This window comes from Lytechinus pictus, chromosome 3 (assembly GCF_037042905.1).
Source record: "Lytechinus pictus isolate F3 Inbred chromosome 3, Lp3.0, whole genome shotgun sequence".
Classification (NCBI taxonomy): domain Eukaryota; kingdom Metazoa; phylum Echinodermata; class Echinoidea; order Temnopleuroida; family Toxopneustidae; genus Lytechinus; species Lytechinus pictus.
In genome coordinates, this window is record NC_087247.1 from 50788167 (window position 1) to 50809072 (window position 20906).

The window sequence follows — 20906 nt, forward strand, 5'->3', positions numbered from 1 at the left end:
TGCACCTCTTTGGTATCCCTTCCTCTACAACTTTGCAAAGTTTGGTGAAAATGACATGGGTTTTGACTAAAGTGCAGCATTTCTTTTACTTCTCAAGTTTGTTATTGAAATTTGAAATGTTTGACGTTGAGTATCATTCCCGCAATTTCTGAGAACTAAGAGTGTTGTTAGACTTTAATGAGCAAACAATTGACAGCAATATAAATAAACTATCCATCTTACGGATACAATTGTTAATCATATTACAAAATTTGATGAAATCTTCATGGATTTTGACTGAGTAATATAGCTTTAAACTCATTGTTGTGATCTCGTGAGGTCTAAATATGCCAAATACTTTTGGATGCACAATTCTTAAGAACATCCATTTTGGGTTAACTTTGAAGCTCTATAGCAAAAAATCAAGCACATGGACCCATGTTAATTTTTGTATATTTGGAATATTCAGGTGCTAAAGTATCTTTGTGCAAAGTATGATGAAAATGACATGGATTTTCAATGTTTGGGAGCAAGACTGCCGAACTACTCGCATTTTAGACGGTATATCAAAAGACTTTTGCTTGTTTTCAACGCATTTTGGGCTGTTTCAAGCCATTTCGCAATATTTTGGACACTGATAATTTGAAAACGAGCACATGGACCCCATAATTTAAATGTCTTAACTTCTTCAGAATATATTCTTCTACAAATCTAGAGAGTATGATGAAAATGACATGGATTTTGAATGTTTGGGAGCAGAACTACGGAACCATTCGTATTTTAGACATTTTGGACGGTATCATCAGACTTTTACTTGTTTTCGGCGCATTTTGGGCTGTTTCAAGCCGACTCGCAACATTTTGGACACTGATAACTAAAAAACGAGCACATGGACCTCACATTTTTAATATTTCAACGTCTTCAGAATATATTCCTCTACAAATCTAGAGAGTATGATGAAAATGACATGGATTTTGAAAACTACGGAACCATTCGTATTTTAGACATTTTGGACGGTATTATCAGACTTTTACTTGTTTTCGGCGCATTTTGGGCTGTTTCAAGCATGCAACTCGCAACAGTTTAGACACTAATAGCTTAAAAACGAGCACATGGACCCCATGTTTTTAATATTTTAACGTCATCAGAATATATTCTTCTGTAAATCTAGAGAGTATATGATGAAAATGACATGGATTTTGAATGTTTAATTGGGAGCAAAACTACGGAACTATTCGCATTTTAGACGGTATACTATTACTAGACTTTTGCACGTTTTCGGCCCATTTTAGGTGGATTTCAATATTTTCAAGCCAACTCGCAACAGTTTGGACACTGATAGTTTAAAAATGAGCACATGGACCCTATATTTTTTATATTTTAACGGCTTTAGAATATATTCCTCTACAAATTCAGAGAGTATGATGAAAATGACATGGATTTTGAATGTTTGGGTGCAAAATACGGGAACCATTCGCATTTTAGACGGTATTATTAGACTTTTGCACGTTTCCGACGCATTTAGGCGATTTTCAAGCCAACTCGCAACAGTTTGGACACTGATAACTAAAAAACGAGCACATGGACCCTATATTTTCAATATTTTAATGGCTTTAGAATATATTCCTCTACAAATTTAGAGAGTATGATGAAAATGACATGGATTTTGAATGTTTGGGAGCGAAATACGGGACCATTTGCATTTTAGACGGTAATACTAGACTTTTGCACGTTTTCGGCGCTTTTTAGGCGATTATCAAGCCAACTCGCAACAGTTTGGACCCTGATAATTAAAAAACGAGCACATGGACTCTATATTTTAAATATTTCAACGGCTTTAAAATATATTCCTCTACAAATCTAGAGAGTATGATGAAAATGACATGGATTTTGAATGTTTGGGAGCGAACTACGGAACCATTCGCATTTTAGACGGTATTATTAGACTTTTGCACGTTTTCGGCGCATTTTAGGCGATTTTCAAGCCAACTCGCATCACTTTGGACACTCATAGTTAAAAAACGAGCACATGGACCCCATATTTTTAACTTCCCTACACCTTCGATATGCATTCCTCTACAATTTAGCAGAATTTGATGAAAATGACATGGATTTTGAAAAAAGTGCAGCTTACAAAATACTTTTTTTAATTTTTGAATAGATTTACGTTTTTGAAGATTTGTTTTTTCCGAGTTTTTGCACAATTTTTGCCAAATGAGGGCGCTGCTGACTCCAAATAGATATAGTTTTACCAATTAAAAGACTTTCTCTTACTTTGGTATCTACTAAGTTACATATTCTGAAAGTTTGATGAAGTTTGATGCGTTATCCACTGAGTAAAGATGACTTAAACTCATTTGGTGAATTCGTGAGGTCTAAGAAAGGCATAATTCTCTTGATTGCGCAACACTTCATATCATTCAAATACGGCGACTTTGAAGACCCGTAGAAAAAAAATAAGCACATGAAACTATATTATTTTTTGCATTTTCATAATGTATAGATACCAAAGTAACTCTCTGCAAAATTTGGTGAAAATGACATGGACTTCACTTTAACTGTGGAACGTCCTTAAATCCTACCTACTTTGGGAGACAAGCCCTTGTAGGATGGAATGTGATTTTGGGTGAGTTTGGGAGAAGAAAAAAAACAAAAAAAAAACAATGTGCATACGTATTCATCATTTAAATGTAAGTAAACCGTAAGGCAATTTGCTGATTTGTACTTGTTTAGTCTTATTTATTATTACTGTGGCTTTCGCCATTTATTAGCAGTTTTGAAGGCTTTTTCCCCCGAGGGAGGTATTCACCCTTATAATAGCCGTTTTGTAGCCGTTTCCGCAAGGGAGATATTCGCCCTTTATTAGCCTGTTTGTAGCCGTTTTCCACAAGAGAGGTATTCGCCCTTTATTAGCCGTTTTCCACAAGGAAGGTATTCGCCATTTATTAGCCGTTTTCTACGAGGGAAGTACTCGCCCTTTATTCGCCGTTTTGTAGCCGTTTTCCCGAATGGAGGTATTCGCTATTTTATTCTGATGAAAATCATTGTTGCATACAGTAAGCTTTCCATAGTCGGTACACTTTTTTTGTCGCCGTTTTTTAGCCGTTTTCTAGCCCTTTTCTAGCCGTTTCCTGTGGGGAAAAAGGGAGAAAAAGGGAGAAAAAACGGCGAAAAAACGGCGAATCGCCCAAACCAGTCTGGCTCACTGTGTCGAGCTAGGGGAAGAGAGAGAGGGAGACAGGTAGAAAGAGAGAGAGGGAGAGAGGGAGGGAGGGAGAGAGGGAGAGAGGGGGGTATAGATGCCGAGCTCCACGCATTCTATAAAACAAAAATCCAGGGAAGGGGTGGGGAGGGGAAGGGAATGGACTTCGATTTACTTCTCAATTGCGCAATTAAAACTGCAAAAAGCTTGTACGAACAAACCAACGAACTGAACTAAATTGAAATTAAAGATGAATAAGAATAAAATATCTCCATCTGCTTTTATTTGTTTTTTTCTTGGTTGATTCTCAATGAAGACGAGAGAGGAACGAGCGGTTATTTACCGATGCATCCGTGCTTGTTGGTAAAGCTCTTACCCTTGATGCAACAAGTCTGGAACCTGATGTTGCCGTGGCAACCGATTTGCCGATTTCTTCGAAGACCAACTCCTCCCATTTGATCCGCCATGACATCTTCATTAGTTCGGCATCCAGTCGAAGTTTTCTTCGAGAAAATTAATTTGAACGTTTACTGGGATAAATTCCAGTTATATAAAGAAGAGGAAAGTGATTAAACAAACTCGATTATCCAGGGAGATAAGTGTTTAAGAAATGTTTAGTTTGATCTGGATTCTGCTCTATAGAAACTTACCATTACGGTTACTACCAGGGATTGTTCAAATTAGATAGGTTTCTGCGCACCGTTTCTATAATTATGGTAATTACCATAATAGCAAAATACCATAGGAATGATATTTCTGCAAGTGATTTGATTGACGAATTTTTCACTTCAAGAAAACAAGATGAAAACAAACCAGATTTTTATTCAATAAAATATTGTTATGCCCAAAGAAATCATCAATAATCCATGAGAATGGTTTTCATATCCATATGTGAACTACATAAATTGATCAAATTACGGAAAATAGAAATGATCTAGAATTTTTAAAATAATTTGGTACAATTCATTTGCAATTGGCAAATTGAATTGAATTAATGGGGATAGACTTAACAATCAATGTTTATCTGAATATGAAGTACTGAATAAGAATCACGTAGAAATATTATATAGATATATTGGAAAATTCCTATTTTACATGATTCGTGAACAAGTTGCAGATAACTCTTTTACACAGTAATCACGCATGTCCCTATTTTGCCCAATACTGGGTCAACATTATGTTCATCTTATTGTAGGAAAGGCATCGTATCTTGCACTCTATTTCATTGTATTTCATTTGATTCGGTTTATTCTTATTCAAAATCTAATAAAATGAGCTAAACTGAAATAGAGTGCAACTTGCATATATACAACTAACGCCTTTTCACCGAAACGTACAATTAATAAAAGCAAATGAGAGGATGTTTTAGATTTTTACATCACATCAACGTCGCTCTAGCTTACAATTTCGATATATATATATATATATATATATATATATATATATATATATATATATATATATATATATTTAGATATATATATATTTTTTAATAATAGGTGTTCTCATGGTCACATACCTGTAGATAAGAAAGAGAGCACAGATGGCAGCTATAACAATTACACTTGCCGTAATACCAACAACACCAAGTACTGTCAAGCCGCCTGAAAAAAAAAAAATCATGAACTTCATTTTCGATCAAAGTCCAGCATGCGATAACCTGACTAGATTAAGATACTGTGTACATTATAAACCTATGACATAGACATGTGCTATGATGCTAAAATTTTCAATCATTTGTCATAAGGTGAAGAACACAGCATTTCGTTCCAGAAATGGAAATGTGAATGTAAATTGAACTCGAATATTTGATGAAACATTACAATGCCAGTCTTGATTTTGTGACAATTAAAGGGGAAGTTCACCCTGACAAAAAGTTTATTGTAAAAACATCAGAAGACAAAAATAATTGAAATTATTGGCGGAGGTTTGAGGAAAATCCATCAAAGAATAAAAAAAGTTCTTGGAATTCTAATTACTTGATTTGTGACGTCATGCGAGCAGCTTTCCTACATATCATATGGTAAAAAAAATAAAAGAAATTTAATTTTCTCTGAAAAAAAAACGAAAATTGTTTTAATTGTACCAGTGTATCAATACGCAAATTATATCACACACGCTCCAAATAAGAAATTAAAAAATAAGTCAATACAAACCATTAAAAATGAAATTTATGCATTTATATTACTTAACATAATGTGAAGCTGCTCGTTTATGACGTCACAAATCTAACTTGAAATTCTAATAACTTTCTTAATATTTAATGGATTTTCCTCAAACCGTCACCAATGTTTTTTATTACCTTTTCTGCTATTTTTACAACAAACTTTTCGTCAGGGTGAAGTTCCCCTTTTTAAAAATGACAAAAATTACAACTTCATGGAGTGGGGAATTAGACTTCAAGTTGAATCACTTTGAAAATTTGAACAAGCCCGTTTGGCAGCCGTCGCCGTTACCACCGAAGGTGAGGGGCAAAGCAAGACATAATGATTCGTGTCATGTAAAAGCTAAAGGTTGCAGTATTCATATGCTTAGTCTGATTGCACATATCCCAATAATTATACCTGCATATGCCTGGAACCAATCTATTTAAAAATCACCGAAAGATACCATGGAATGAGAATATAATTAAAATTTGATGAAATTATGAAAATGTCCATACTCGGCTTTGGTGGACACTTTTCACCGTTGAACCCGCAATCTGGTTCATCCTTAGGCGGTCCTGTAGCTCCATTAGGCCAAACCGGTTTCACGTCAGTTTCATGAAATTCTCCAGTCGCCCCATAATAGTTTGCTATAACCTGTAGATAAATAAAGAGACCTTGCCTTATTATAGTCTTCGGAATGCTCTTATCTCGACGAAAAGGTAAGGTAGGCGTACATGTATGTCATTGATTCTGCTCTTGTACGTCAGGAGAGATACAACATGAACGTTATAATAATGACAGACCCTAAACCACTGGATTGTACAACTGACTCCCTTTTTATCAGGCTTTGATGGTTTAGCCCCATTACTTATTATTTAGCATTTTCTTGACATTTTTCTTCTAAATGTAATCAAAATTATACGTCCAGGTATGATGCATCACTGGGTATGAAGGCTCAGTGGTAGAGCGCATGCCTCATGAGCGGATGGTCATGGGTTCAATCCCCCGCCGAGTTATACCAAAGACTTAAAAACCCAACTTTTTGCCTTCCTGTCAGGACGTATGGGAATGGAGAAGGGTAATGATAAAAATGTTATGTTAAACGGGAATTGCTGGAAGAATAGCTTATATAGCTGACGTGCATATTCTAGGTAAATAAGAGTTATTATTATTATCATTAATATTATTACTATGAATGTTCCAATTTTTATTAATATTATTATTATCATTATTATCTGAACCTGGCCGATGCTTACCTCAAATGTACCTGCTTCTGTATCAGTCATATCCCACAGTGAATAGTCTGCATCACGATCACCGTTACTATTAATTGTCACCTTACCAGATATACCTAGAAGACAAATAAAATAACCCAAAAAACAAGTTGGCCTATATAATATGCACGCTTGTGTGGACATGATTGTGTAATAATAATATATACTACTAATAATAACGCAGTTCTTGTATACCGCATATCACATTATGTCATAACGTCCCTATGCGCTTCCAAAGGACTTGGATATTATTACCCTGGATTTAGCCCCGCAGCCTTTTACAGCGTGGTGGCATTTCAAGGAATAAATTCCTGCCAGGTACCCATTCACCTCACCTGGGTTGAGTGCAGCACAATGTGGATGAATTTCTTGCTGAAGGAAATTACGCCATGGCTGGGATGTGTGCCAAGTATGGGAGGGAGGCGGTGAGGGTATGCGTGAGAAAGACAGAGAGAACGTGTGTTGAAAAAAAGTGTGTAGAGGGGGTGTGCGGGTGTGAGGGTGTGTGTGTGTGGGGTGATGTGTATGTATGAAAGTGTGTGGATATGTGTCCGAAAGTGAGATATGTTTGATTTTTTGATAGCATAATCGATACTGTGCGCCTTTTGTACGGATTATTGGTATCAGTGGCCTCTGAAGAATGTATTCTAAATCGTTTGCTAGTCCTTATAGACATGTAGCTAATCTCCAAAGATACTGCACGATGTCACACTCTAGGATTTGAACAAACGCATGGGCAAATACACATTAAAAAATATATCCTCACCGTCAAACGTTCTATTCCACATCTTTCTGGTGATCCTATGTCCATCTCTGATGTCTCCTCCTTCTGCCAATGTTTCGTTGACGGCAAGTGAATACAAGATGACAGCATCGTGGAAAGCACTCGCGAAGTAATTGTTCTGATGATTAAAATTCAACTCGTGAAGTCATAAACATAACAATAAAATAGATTATGAGAATGTACGTATATAAATAAAATCCCATAAAGATAAATATGAGCTCGGTCTATTATACGGCACGAATAAAATTATTGACTACTATGGGTATAATGCTTTAGGATGAAGAACGATGGTCTTTCTTTGATAACATAATTACCACCGCCGTATTTTGGGCATGTTTGTTATGTAATCACGAATTATTACATGAAAAACGAATTTCGCGCGTCTTCAGATTTTTTTCAGAGGGTGTCATTGGAGGAATCAGATCATAATTTCCTTACCAAGATATAGGAGCAGCAAAAGGCAATGTTTGCGATTTGAAATTAATTATCATATAATTTAATGTGGACATATGTTGCGACGCATACTATTCAAAATGTACTTCTTCAATTAATCTTCTATAATCTTTTTCGTCTTACTCAAAGAGTATTCTTAGTTATAGAATACTTCTAATTTCATATTTAAAAAAATACATATTACGACAAATTCCGGGAGATGGGGGATATTCCCCACCCTCCGAAATTCGTCATAATGTGCAATTACACTGGAGTGAAAAGGCGAAAATATGCCCCGAGCTGTACACCTAGTATCAGGGGCAGCGGAACGGGGACCCCAAGACGTGTAGAAAAACGTAATAATTACCATTATATCTGATCATGATTATTTTACACGGTCAGCCCCCAAAACTTTCGTCTCACTCAACCCCCCCCCAAAAAAAAAAAAAAAAAAAAAAAAACCTGTCCGTAGCCCCCGGTGTATTACAGCTATTATCATTACTGGTTAAACTTACATGGTCAGGATCAGGTCTGGTCCAATTATAATCCCTCTTTTCTCTGCGTTCCAGTTCATTCTGGAAATCTTTGTACTCCTGAGTGTCTGGTTCGTAGAGACGGATTGTTAGTAAAGCTTCATAGGCCTTCTTCGCATCTTCATCACGACCGTCGTTCTGATAAGAATACAGCAATGGTGGCAACGGAACACATCATCTAAGGCTATTGCTAACTCTGCTATGACTATTTTTCTAATTTTCCTTCTTCCTCTCCTCCTCCTTCGAGTGTTTCACTATCATCCTTCTTCTTCTTCTTCTTTCTTCTTCTTCTTCTTCTTCTTCTTCTACTTCTTCTTCTTCTTCTCCTTCTTCTTCCCTTTTCCCACCTTCTTTGAAGACCTCGAATAGTGCTGCAACTGCTTCCCATATGACTGTAATATTGCTCTACTTCTCCCACTTTTACCTCTTGTATCATGGTTCTCAACCGAATTTGTTTGGCGCATTCTGCATTATCCAGAAGAGAAGAGAGGACGGATGGTTCTGCCTTTAAGCAGTAAGTTGTTGAAGATGATTTACAAATTAAAAATGTATCGAACCGAACTGATAATTCTAAATGTATTGCATGAGACAGGAACCTTGGCATTCTTGTTCTTTTAGGACTGATAGAAATTATAAAAACGACGTTTTCATTGCACAGGAATGATAATTAATCGTACTGCTCTAAAGTTATGCTTTTATCACATAAAACATAGACCATAAAATTAGGGTGGTGTTACACATACGCCGAAAGTGGACTGAAGCAGTTGTCGGAGGAGGCCCAACTTATGTGCATCACCTCTTTTTTTTTTATTGCCGGACTGACGCCGCCTCGGACTAGACTGACCTTTAAAAGTGGTTTGAAGGCGCCTTCAGTACTGCAATTGGTATGTGTATCACCTCCAAATGGATTCTAGCCTGCTTTGTCCACTGAACTAGAACAATAGGCGCGAAGGAGCCTTCATAGCCGCGTTCGGAGGTGGTCTCAAACAGTGCCGTAATACGCAAAAAAAAAAAAAAAAAAAAAATAGGGAGCGAAATATGGCGTATCGGGCAAAATCCATAAAAAAAATAGCGACGAGCGAAGCGAGCAAACAAAATTTCGATTTTTTTTTTTTTTTTTTTTTTTTTTTTTTTTTTAATTATAAAAATCACATATTTTGACAAATTTTGACCTTTCACTTTTTCCTTTTCTCATTGTTTTTCTTGGTCGTAAAAAAAAACCGGAGGGGGGGGGGGTCAAGCGCCCAAGCCCCCATCTGTACGCCACGTGGTCTCAAACCCGATGCATGCATGTCAGGAGCGTGATAGGGGCATATGTTGACAATACGAATTCATATTCGGTATTTTAAACTTTCATGAGAGCTGCCGACTTGTCTCTTCTCGGATGTTAGAGCACAAATTAATGTTCTGTGATCTTGCTGAATCCGAAAACGGGACAAATGAAGGTCGGAAAGTAACTAGTCATATCTACTTTATAGCATTTAAAGTACGACAGTGAATATTGGCGAACCGATACATCTTTTATTTTCATTTATTTTTACTTTTCACTTAAGGCAGTTTTTATCAACAGTCATATTCAGTAGATGTGTTTCATCAGATTTCCTTGCCAAAATAGGTCGTAAAAGGCATAAAATGATTGCAACATGACTCTAAATTGTTTTATATCGCAATAAACATGTTTATTGGTATACATTAATAAGGCGAACAAGATAAGAAAGGTGAAACTAATATTGGATAGCTTGTTATGAATTGCTATACTGTCATGGAAACGGACTGGAAGAATAATGACGTGCGGCGACTATTCGAGTGCTCTCTCAAGGCAATGGATGACACGACTATGTGAAACCTGATAATCTCAGAAGATGACAAGAATATGACAAGGATAACAGGCGTCAACAAAATATATTTTGCACGTTTCTCATTAGCTTGATAACAACCACTTCAGTCCCCCATGATGGAATGACACATAGATGACCCTGTGCTTACTAGTAGTCGGAAGATATTTTATTTTCTTATTTTTGACTTTATTTTTCTTGGTTTTAAATAAATATTAGTTTCTTACAAACCTTATTGACATTATTAAACAGGTATACGTAATAACGATATTTTCTGTCTCATACCAAAGTTATTATAATTTGGGTATTCTGAACTCCAAAAGTTTTGTATACCTGCTTAACTGGGTGAATCAGCCATTATGTTGTACAAGTTTGAGTATGTACGTGCGTTTGATTTGTAATTTAAAACCGTTTGACATGGAAAATTATTTCTAGTACCAGTTTCGAATCAATTTCAATAAAAATACATCATATCGCATTAAAATTATCTTCAATTGCACATGAAACGACAAAATGTTATCTGTTTTTGTATTCACAATGTGATAGCTACACCGGACTCTATATTTCTGTCTACCACTGAACAAACACTTGAATAAGAGGTACTGTTTCAGAATAAGTTTCATGTATTTCCAGATGTATTTCAATAGACCTAATGTCTCTTATGTCTTATAAGTTCAACATTTGGTACATAAATAGTCTATTTTGATTAAAGAATAATGTCTTAACATGAGAAATAGAAGAAAAAAAATGGTCACCTGTTTCCAGTTGTCATCGCCAAAGACCAAGGTGTTACTGAAAGGTTCGATACTGATGAAAGCATATGACCCGTTGATAAGTCCCATATCATAGGCTAATAACATAGTCTCTCTTACTAGTTCTCCTCGAGCTGCGATGATTATGACTGTACAGGAAAGAAAAACAAATTAAGATATTAGTCAAATATGTCTTAGAACGATGAAGCAAATATATAATTATTTTTATCATAGGTTCACTGTTTGTCATAGTGGCGTGTACATTCAAGCGATCATTTTTCTACAGAAGGCAACTCCGATAGTGTCAAACTTTCGATTGCAAAATTGTCAATATGGTGCAAACATAGGATCTGAGTCACAAATATTTGTGTTGTTCGAAACTCCAAAGATAGATATCATACTAGAAAAAAAATTATTACAAAACTCGACCGATCGTAAAATAATTAATATCAGGAAGGTGGTATTTTGCATATATATATATGTATATATATTTTACTTGGATTCAAAGTCCTGGGAAGCGGGAGTGCTGCGAGTGTAATTCTCCATAGGCAGCACCCCTGGAATTCTGGCAGGTTTGTCAAAATAGAGAAAAATGTAGCTAAAACGACCTTCATCTTGTAGTGAACTCATTTTTTTTCTTGTCAAATTTTTTTGGACAAAGATGACCTTCATTTGATTTTGATTTTTCTTTATTTGATAGCATTTATTTCATTCATCTAAAAAAAAAAACAGAACAAAACATAAAAAGTTTACAACACCCGCACAGCCCCCCCCCCCCACACACACAAACCCTCGGAAGTACACAGCACCCTGTGCTATCATATCAATCCATGATATCCGTGCCTGCCTCGGCACCTCTAATGGTGAAAATTTCCCATTTTCTGAGATGGTGCACTAAAGTGCCCCTCTCTTCAGCTTTTTTACCCTCATGTTCATTTTCTATATTTTTTTGGTTATTTCTTGAGGTGAGTGGGTTTATTTTTATTCCTAGTATAAACAAATATCATGAATTTGATTAACAGTATTGTGTGATTGACCAACTGTTCCTTCCCTACATTAGGCTTCAGTCACAACTCAGAGCGGCGACCGACCGATTAGTAGCCTGCTCGGGCGACGCTGGAATTTAGGCATCGCCGAATGATTTTGGTAGAAATCGAGCGGGCTGTAAAAGTCTTAGCGGTGGCCGAGCAGTGCCGGTGGATTACCCATTACTAAAGGCCAAATCTGGGTCAAATCGGGAAACTTATCTGTTTGGCGTCCGAGCAATGTTCGGCTGATGACCCTCCGATTCCCGGGCGGTCCCCCATCGCCACCGGCCTAAGTTTAAGTAATCGCCCGTCAGATCTTGAATTCGCCGCGAGATCATCGACCGATCTCTGACCGGCCAGCGGCCGGCGACCGGCCGATGACCGCTCGACAGCTGTTGATCCAACGGCTTCAATCTTTTACCTAAATTGTTCGACGGCGACCGCTCAATTATGTCGGCGACCAACCAGGCGCCGCGCGTATTTAGGGCGGCGAGTGAAAAGTGAGCTAAATCTTGAGCGGCGACCGAGCGATGCATGGACCTGGGAAGCGGGGGTGCTGATTTTCCCAGGGGGAGCTGCGTGTATTATTGTCCATAGGCAGCACCCCTGGAATTCTGGTCGGTGTGTTTAGGAGAAATGTATGGAAAATGACCAACATCTTGTGTTGAAACCCCTTTTTTTGGCACAAAAACGACCTTCATTTTGTGGTGAAACCTTTTTTTTTGGTCAAATGTACATGGGCGGATTCAGGGAGCCAAAGGGGCCCGGACTTTCTGTTGGCGGAGCAAAAAAAAAAGGGGGGGGGGGCATTTAAAAAAAGAAAAAGAAGGAAAAGAGAGGAGAAAATAACAAGATGAAGAGTGAATAAAATAAGGTGAGGGGAAGACTTTGGAAAATAAAATAAAAAAACCTTTCATGTCACTGTATAATTTTTTAGCTCGCGCTTCGCGTTCGCATTGCATGTTTGATGAGATAGGCCTACATGATATTCTTCCTCAATAGGCTGACATGGAGCTTAAAATATCAAGTTTTAAAGTCAATATACAAAACATATTTCAGCTCCGACATCGAGCATTCATTATTTTGTTTGATTTATAAATTGATTTTCAAAAATTGCCCTTTAAAATGTCCGTTTTATTGTCTCAGTATCAACATTTTCAGCTCGCGCTGCGCGCTCGCGTTATTTCATTTGTCACGTACCTATTCTCTTCGTGTATTCCATAAAGTTCTCAAAATATCCCTTTTCAGGTTTGATCGTCAAAACCTATCAGCCAGCGCTGCGCGTTAGCATTTTGATTGTTCACGCATGTGTAATGAGATACAGCTTTTTCTTTATTTAAAACATGCTTAAATTATCCAGTTTCAGACTAACATTTTCTGCTCGCTTCGCGCTTACATTATTGATTTAAGATATCCAATTACCCATTCTTTTCATGATTTACAAATCGTGAATAGAGTGACCCGTTTTTAGGTCTTAATCTCTTTTTTTCCGCTCACGCGTCGCGCTCACATTGTTTAGTTATATGCCTATCCTGCCCATGATTATAAATATGCTTAAGATTTCAATTTTTTAGGTTGGAATGTCAAAACTTTTCAGCTCGGGCTTCGCGCTCGCTTTATTAGATTATAAAATATGTATCGCTTTATGGCTAACTACAAACAGTCCTCAACAAGTCCCTTTTCGATCAGTTATATACGCATTTTGTTGAAGGATCACAAACATTGCCAAGAGTGTTCAATTTTTCACGCTCGCACTATTTAAATATGGCTTATGAGATTACATTTTTTAATAAGAATAAGGCAAAGAAGTGACTGTTACGAAGAAACAAACAGAAATCATCTTTGAGTGGCCGATCGGGGAAAATATGGGTGACATTTTTTCCGCCCCCCCCCCCTTATTGGCGAAAGCTGGATTGCCAAAAAAAATCGTTCCCAGGGCCCTGGAGGAATATTAGGAAGAAAATTTGATGATAAATTATAAATAATCAAACGTAATATTGCCTCTATCTGAAAATATGTATCTTACATATTTTCCAAATAAAACACATGGAACTAAGATTGTTAAAGGTAAACAGGAACTGCACATTACAGTTAGCATACAGTTAGTGCAATATCGATGTCTAATCACGAACTGCTTCTTTCAACTCATGACCTAATTGACGCGGAACACGGTAGGATGAAAGTAGAAAAATATGAAGAGAATGTTATTCAGAGCACAATGACGGTAACATGTTAGTGAGTTCATTAATAACTCGATAATAATAATATATGTATATTTACCCAGGGAAGTCACTTCAGTTCTGAAAACTGTTCTCCCAGCGGGACCTGCTATTATTATTACCCCGGCTTTAGCTGGGCTGCCTAGGCGCTCAAGCATTCAAGGAATTTCTCCCTAGTATACCGGGTACCCATTCACCTCACCTGGGTTGAGTGCAGCACAATGTGGATACATTTCTTGCTGAAGGAAATTACGCCATGGCTGGGATTCGAACCCACGACCCTCTGTTTCAAAGTCAGAAGACTAATCCACTGGGCCACAATGCTCCACAATGATTTTCGATTGATTCGAATGATTTTGATGATTGTCAATCTCTAATAGGTCCATGGTCTATCCTAATGTGCTCTCGGGGCATTACTTTTTTTAACTGATCACTTTTGGGTTTTTGTTCTACATTTCTGTGTTTTACGAAACGAATTACTTATGTACTATGTTATTTGAGGGACTCTGTGCTTTTTGTTTAGGCTTAGTTCGTACTACGTATCATCTGCAAATGAAAATATCGTTCTGCTTTGAGAAAAATAAAACAAACAAAATACTTGTGCTTTATCGTGATGTATTGATGGTCAGATTAGAATCACGCACGTTTGAATGGACTGTTTTGATTTAATCGATTATCCTTACAATAAACTTACTTCTCGATTTCGTTAGAGCTTCAGACAAAGCATCAAGCTTATTCGTGTTTTTAGTGAGAGGAATATCAAATATGGTTAAGTTGTAAGACACGGAAAGCACTTCGATGGATTGATACACTAGGGAATAGAATCCTGGAGTTGATCGTATCATGGATAACCGGCGCCATCCAAAGCTTGCGGATACCGACAACACAGCTTCGGTCATAGCACTTGTCTTGAAAGATGTGCGTGTTAGAGTAAGGTAGCGAAGCTTGTTATCGAGCGATGTTGATGTCGATACACCTGAGACAACAGGTAGGTTCCAATAGGCAGCAAGGTCAGCAATACCCTCCGTCTCGTAACTACAAGGAGAACCCAGGAATCCATCAACATCGTATTCGATGTACAGATCGGTTACGATTCCCGGTGCGTCCATCACTGGAACTCCACAATCTGCACCAGTCTCCCGATATATGTAGGATAAGGAGAAGTTTATGTAGAGGCCTTCAGCAACGGCATTGTTCACCGATTCAAACGCGAAATCAATAGCAGGTCGGAGAAAAACTGGTGATAAGCTGCTAGGAGGTTGTAACAGTATCAAGGCTAATACGACATGCATCATGATGGCAAGTACCTCACAATACAAAACATATGGGCATTATCCGTTGGGCGGTTGGCAACATGAGCTTTAGTTATATCCCAACTAGAGCCTTCCATTATAAAATGAGTTTAGTGATGACCATTCTTTGCCTATCCTCAAATCAAGAAAAAAGTGGTCCGTCCTACTATCTAAAACCAAATCAACCCAATATACTTTTTATTTATCTCGGTACATTATCCTCATTCGTAGGTTGAACGCATAATTTCGCGAAAAAGCAGAATGATGTGTTCATTTTACAAGATATCATGTTCAAGAAATATTCATATCAATGATTTGCCCTAAAATCCCACTGGATGTCAATCACTAGCCGTATATAGATGCCTGGAAGACGAATTCAAGTAATGTTTTAAATTAGAATTGTAACTGATATGCCCATCTCTGTAAACTCGTTACCGACTTCGATACATCATTAACTGTTGAAAATTTAGATGGCGTTTTACGAATTGCTCAGCCGAATTGAATAGAATCAATATTGGTACACATTTCCATGGGGGGGGGGGGGACTGTTGTATATTAAAAGGAAACAAACACGTTTGGTTCAAAAGCATTTAAGTGAACTTGATCTAAAAGCACCAAGATTATTCGCTCTTTTCAGAGTATTGGGTTTCATTAAGATCTACTCTCAGCTTACTCTTAATACATCCTTGACTATTAATGAGTGAATAAGGTGAAATTAAATAAGTGGAAAAAACACAATAGACATCTCGGCATACAAAACTTATTTTTTTTAATGTTATATTTTTCGATCTTCGCCCATTTCCGCTTTGCCGCTATTGAAAGGGGTTGACTACGTGCGCAGTATAACCTTTGAAGTGAGTACAAGGGTAGTATTACATTACAGACGCAGTCAACCTGTAGTTATAGTTCATTGAAATAAACGAGGCTAAGTTTAACGAAGCAAGAATGAATCAAAGAAAAGAAGAAAGAAAACTAGAAAGAAAGAAATAAAGAGAGAAAAAGAAAGAAATAAATAAACAAAAGCAATCATTAAATTTTGAGATTTAATCGTATATATCTTTGGAATAGATGAAGTAAAATCAAATAAGCGAAACGGTGAAATTAAAAACAAAATTCACCCGAAGAAAGAAGTAAAGAAATAAAGGAATAAGGAAGGAAAGAAATAATAAAAAAAGGGACAGTGAAAAGACATTTTCAGATTAATTCGATATATACATAATGCCACCTTGATACAAAGTTCTTCGAGACAGTGAAAAGCCTATTCAGATATGACCTTTCTTGCTGGATCGGCTTATAAAGATCTCTAGGCCAAAGTGGATTTATCATAAACAATGGTTGGCGAGAGATGAAAGTACAGTAGTAGTTTAGCAGTATAAGATAAAACTGTATGGAAATTCTTTCTAGTTTACTTCTGTATAGATCAATATTTCGTTATATTGTAAGGCTGAAAAAAAAATTCCAACGCTTTTCACTTCAACTCCATTTCTCTCTCTAACCTTACCCCTCTCTCCTTACATAGTATGCGAAACTTTACAACGCCGCAATCTGTTTATGTTTTTTGGTAAAATTTATAATGAAAATACCCTTGCTTTGGGGTTGAACTCGAAAGTGTAGGTGTTTCACGGAACTGTTCGTAAAAATGGTATAGCTTACGAACAACTGGAATTTGGTCTTGTTAACAAATATTTCAGGCCAATCAAATTTTGACAAATAATGACAGTAAAATTACTGATAAAACAATCACTTTTAAAATACAAAGATAATAATCAATATAAGCTAATTGGGAATGATAAAACGAATTTACCAACTGAGGACATGTTCAAGTCGTTTAAAGGTAACTTTAATGAGCAGCTTTATGACTACCCCTTTCCGTCTTCATATCAGTACACTAAAACAAGCGTAATAAAAAGCGATCATCGGTGAAGTCATGATACAGTGTAGAAAATTCCGTGCGCGACCAAATTCATGTATATAAAATAGTGGCGAGTAAGCAAAATTCAACCTGTTTGAAATTAAAATCTTAATTTTGATTGGTTTTTACACAATAACATTATTCAGAAAACAATATATTTCACCCTCGGACCATTTCCTTTCTTTCTCTTTCTCCTTCATTTGGTCGTGGGACTATAAGGGCCAAGTGTCCCAAGCCCCTATCTATATACGCCATTGGGCCGCCGATCATGACCCGGTACCACACACCTTGATATCATGGAGCCATGGGTGTCGATCACGGGGGGGATGGGGGGGATATATCCCCCCCAATATTTCAAGTGGGGGGGGATGGCCTGTATTATCATCCCCCCCAATAATTTAGGGTAGAAAAATTATAATAATGATGATGAAAAAATGAAAAGTTTGATCATGATGATTATAGTGATGAATATAGTATGCCATCAATCAGTTTGTTTCCCTCGCAATTTGTGTATATTGTTATTAAATGAAAACATTCTTTTTCAGGACTATTAAACAGATGGGTGGAAGATGAAAAAGAATGAAATGTTTATGTATATGATATTTTTTAACACATGACATAAAAGGACCCCAACGAAAAACAACTTTTGTTGATAGGGTGTTCCATCCCACCAGTGGTGAATGAATTAATTTTAATAAATCAATTAATTCAAAAGGGTTGAAAAACAAACGGGAGTAAAAGGGTGGCAAGATAAATCGTCTAAGGAATTACCATATAGCTATTAGAGTAATAGCCCCACCAATGAAAATATTTGGGAAGAACATATCGTTTTGCCCCCCTCCCAATAATTCCGCATGTGCAACTAAAAATAAAATAAGATTGTAATGCTACACTGAAACCAGCAAGCGAGATTAAGATACCAACTCGATTTTGATCTAAAATCGTGCTCAAAATGTCTGCTTTTCAGATCGGAATATAAAAATTTTCAGCTCGCGCTTCGCGCTTGCATCATTTCTGTACCAAAACCCCATACTTTTCATGATTAAATAGGTGAATAGAATGTCCCGTTTTCAGTTCTATACCTCAAAAGAACTCCCGCTTCGATTTGCAATAATCTTTTGTTGGATATATATCTTGTTCTTTATTAAAAGCGTCCATTAAATTGTCTTTTTGTCCAGATCGAAATATTAAAATTTTCAGCTGACGCTTTGCGCTCGCATCTATTGTTCTTCTAGATACCCATCTTAATCATTGGTACCAAAAGTGCTTAGAATATCAAGCTTTCACGTCAGAATATAAAGAAATTTTAGCTCGCTCTCTAGTGAGATACATGTATCTATGCTCCTCATGAGTTACTACAAGCAAACCTAAACAGGTACATTTTTCCTGTTTTCATGTCATACTAAAAAATTTCAGCTCGCGCTGCGCGCTCGCATTGTTGGTGAGGTTGAGATATGTGTCTCTTTCTCATGATTCATATATACATATATACATTCATATATATATAATATAGGTCTATGTGTGGGGGTGTAGGGGTGTGTGGGTGAGTTTGTTCGTTTTATATGATCGAGCGTCTTTGGAACGTTGATTCATGATTTTGCCCCCCCCCCCAATCTGAAAAATGGATCGATTCGATGCCCCTGTGTATACATCATGCTCAATCAACATATCACTATGTACATGTTCCATATAATTTTTGTCATTTTTTCTTTCGTATGAGTTTAGAATAGGCTTACTTGTAACACAAATTGAATTATAAAAAAATATATTTAAGTACAGTATACTACAACAATGAAGGAATTTTCAAGAACACCATGCATATCAATCACTCCCAAATGTCCTAACTTGTGATTTTAGTGGGGGTAATGTTGAAAGATCCCCATCCACAAGAACTTTTGTGTCATCATCCCCCCAACCAAGAATACTGATCGACACCCATGCATGGAGCTAAGTGTTTATAGCTCCATGCTGATATTATGCAGGAAAGGATGGCGTATAGATTTGGGTATAATGATTTTATTGGCGATAAAATTATGATGCGAGATCTTCATTAAAAAAACGAAGAAAAATAAAACCTCTGCTTCGCTCTAAATTCAGAAAGATATATACGTGGATATTAAATATAAACCTTTAAAAAGAACATCTATGCTTAAATGACATTATACGCTTAATACTACAATACTACTACTTCTATATTGAGAACTTAAACTACACCATTGTCAGTATAGCCCATATACTAGTAATACTAGCTTGTCCGTAATAAGTTACCACCAGTATAACCAACAACATTACCTATACCATTGCTTCTACTTCTACCAGGCGCAGATCCAAGGGTGCACAAGTAACACGCCCCCCTGCCACTATTCCCCCATTTTTCTATTGCGCTTCCAGATTTCTTAACCCCTCCCCTCCTGTCTGTATACCAATCAGCGAACTACTACTACTACTACTACTTTTTTTCTTCTTCTTCTGATACTACTACTACTACCACTACTACCACCACCACCACTACTACTACCACTACTACTACTACTACTACTACTACTTTATACTACTATTACTACTGCTACTACTATTACTACTACTACTACTACTACTAAAAAAATATAAGGATTTCATATATAGCACTGATTTTATATGGAGATGTACCATTATTTTAGTCAAATATACAGGTCCAAATGATGGCGGAAGTAAAATTAACAGGACGTATTAAACCTACCTCTGTTCTTTTCTATTGCACTAAGCAAAACAGCATCAAGTGAGTCGGGTTCTTCAATTGAGATGTACCTAACGGCAAACTCGTTTTCGGTAAACTCTGGAAAAGGAATGACGAAGTCTAATAACACAACAGAAGCATTACCTGTAGGAAACTGGTATATAAAAGCAAAATTACTCCACTGGAAATGACGAAGTGTTGATAATATGACCTTGATGATTGTTTTCATTTCGTATGATGTTCGAGTCATCGTTGGGAAGCGAGAATGCTTGTTGATGAACTCTATAGATGGGAGAGTTGCCGTTACGATGGGGATGTTGAGGTATGTTGCTAAATCCGCAGCAGCGGTACTTTCTCCACTACATGGTGGACCGATGTAGCAATAGACACGAGAGTTGATGAACATCATAGCAGCTATAGAAAGCACCCTTATTTGATTAGTTCCACAGCCTGATCCCGTGTCGTTCACAATTATCGAAAGGCTAAGGTTGGGGTACTGCCCTGCTCGGACTCGCCTAGCGACAGCTTCTAGCGCCATATCAACCGCCGGCTTGATTTGAACGGTATTGATGAAAGCTGGTTCGGACGGGGACAAAAGTCCAATAACTATGTCCTGAGATTCGATGAATCCCGCCACCATTGTATTGACTAATACAAAGAATATCAATGCCTTTCCAATGCACTCTATCCAATACCCCATTCCTGGAAACCTTTCGAACGAATCAATAAACAATCATAAACTTTCCCATACGAGAGACAAAAACCTCAGCTATTTACGACGATAATGACGATTATTATGGG

At 37.1% G+C, this 20906-nt stretch overlaps 1 protein-coding gene across 2 annotated transcripts; it reads right to left on the minus strand.

The window, feature by feature from the left end:
* Nucleotides 1-3462: 3462 nt before the first annotated feature.
* Nucleotides 3463-20650, minus strand: LOC135153087 (atrial natriuretic peptide receptor 1-like). Of its 2 annotated transcripts, XM_064097893.1 has the most exons (8): nt 20109-20650; nt 10942-11087; nt 8334-8489; nt 7369-7504; nt 6585-6679; nt 5844-5982; nt 4701-4785; nt 3463-3684 (listed from the first exon to the last, which is right to left on the minus strand). In XM_064097893.1, exons 1-8 carry the CDS (start codon nt 20641-20643, stop codon nt 3489-3491), a joined length of 1488 nt encoding a protein of 495 aa, XP_063953963.1. In that variant the 5' UTR covers nt 20644-20650; the 3' UTR covers nt 3463-3488. The 2 variants fall into 2 exon arrangements, with proteins under 2 accessions (XP_063953963.1, XP_063953964.1); XM_064097894.1 differs by lacking the exon at nt 8334-8489.
* Between the last annotated feature and the right edge of the window lie 256 nt (nt 20651-20906).

What these genes read in the sequence shown, in the direction of transcription:
- LOC135153087 (XM_064097893.1), bottom strand. Translation starts at nt 20,643, where the DNA reads ATGGCGCTAGAAGCTGTCGCTAGGCGAGTCCGAGCAGGGCAGTACCCC. An exon ending in GTGGAATAGAACGTTTGACG is followed by an intron (nt 6,680 to 7,368) that starts GTGAGGATATAT and finishes TTTGTCTTCTAG; the next exon opens with GTATATCTGGTAAGGTGACA. An exon ending in AAAGTGTCCACCAAAGCCGA is followed by an intron (nt 4,786 to 5,843) that starts GTATGGACATTT and finishes TTTTTTTTTCAG; the next exon opens with GCGGCTTGACAGTACTTGGT.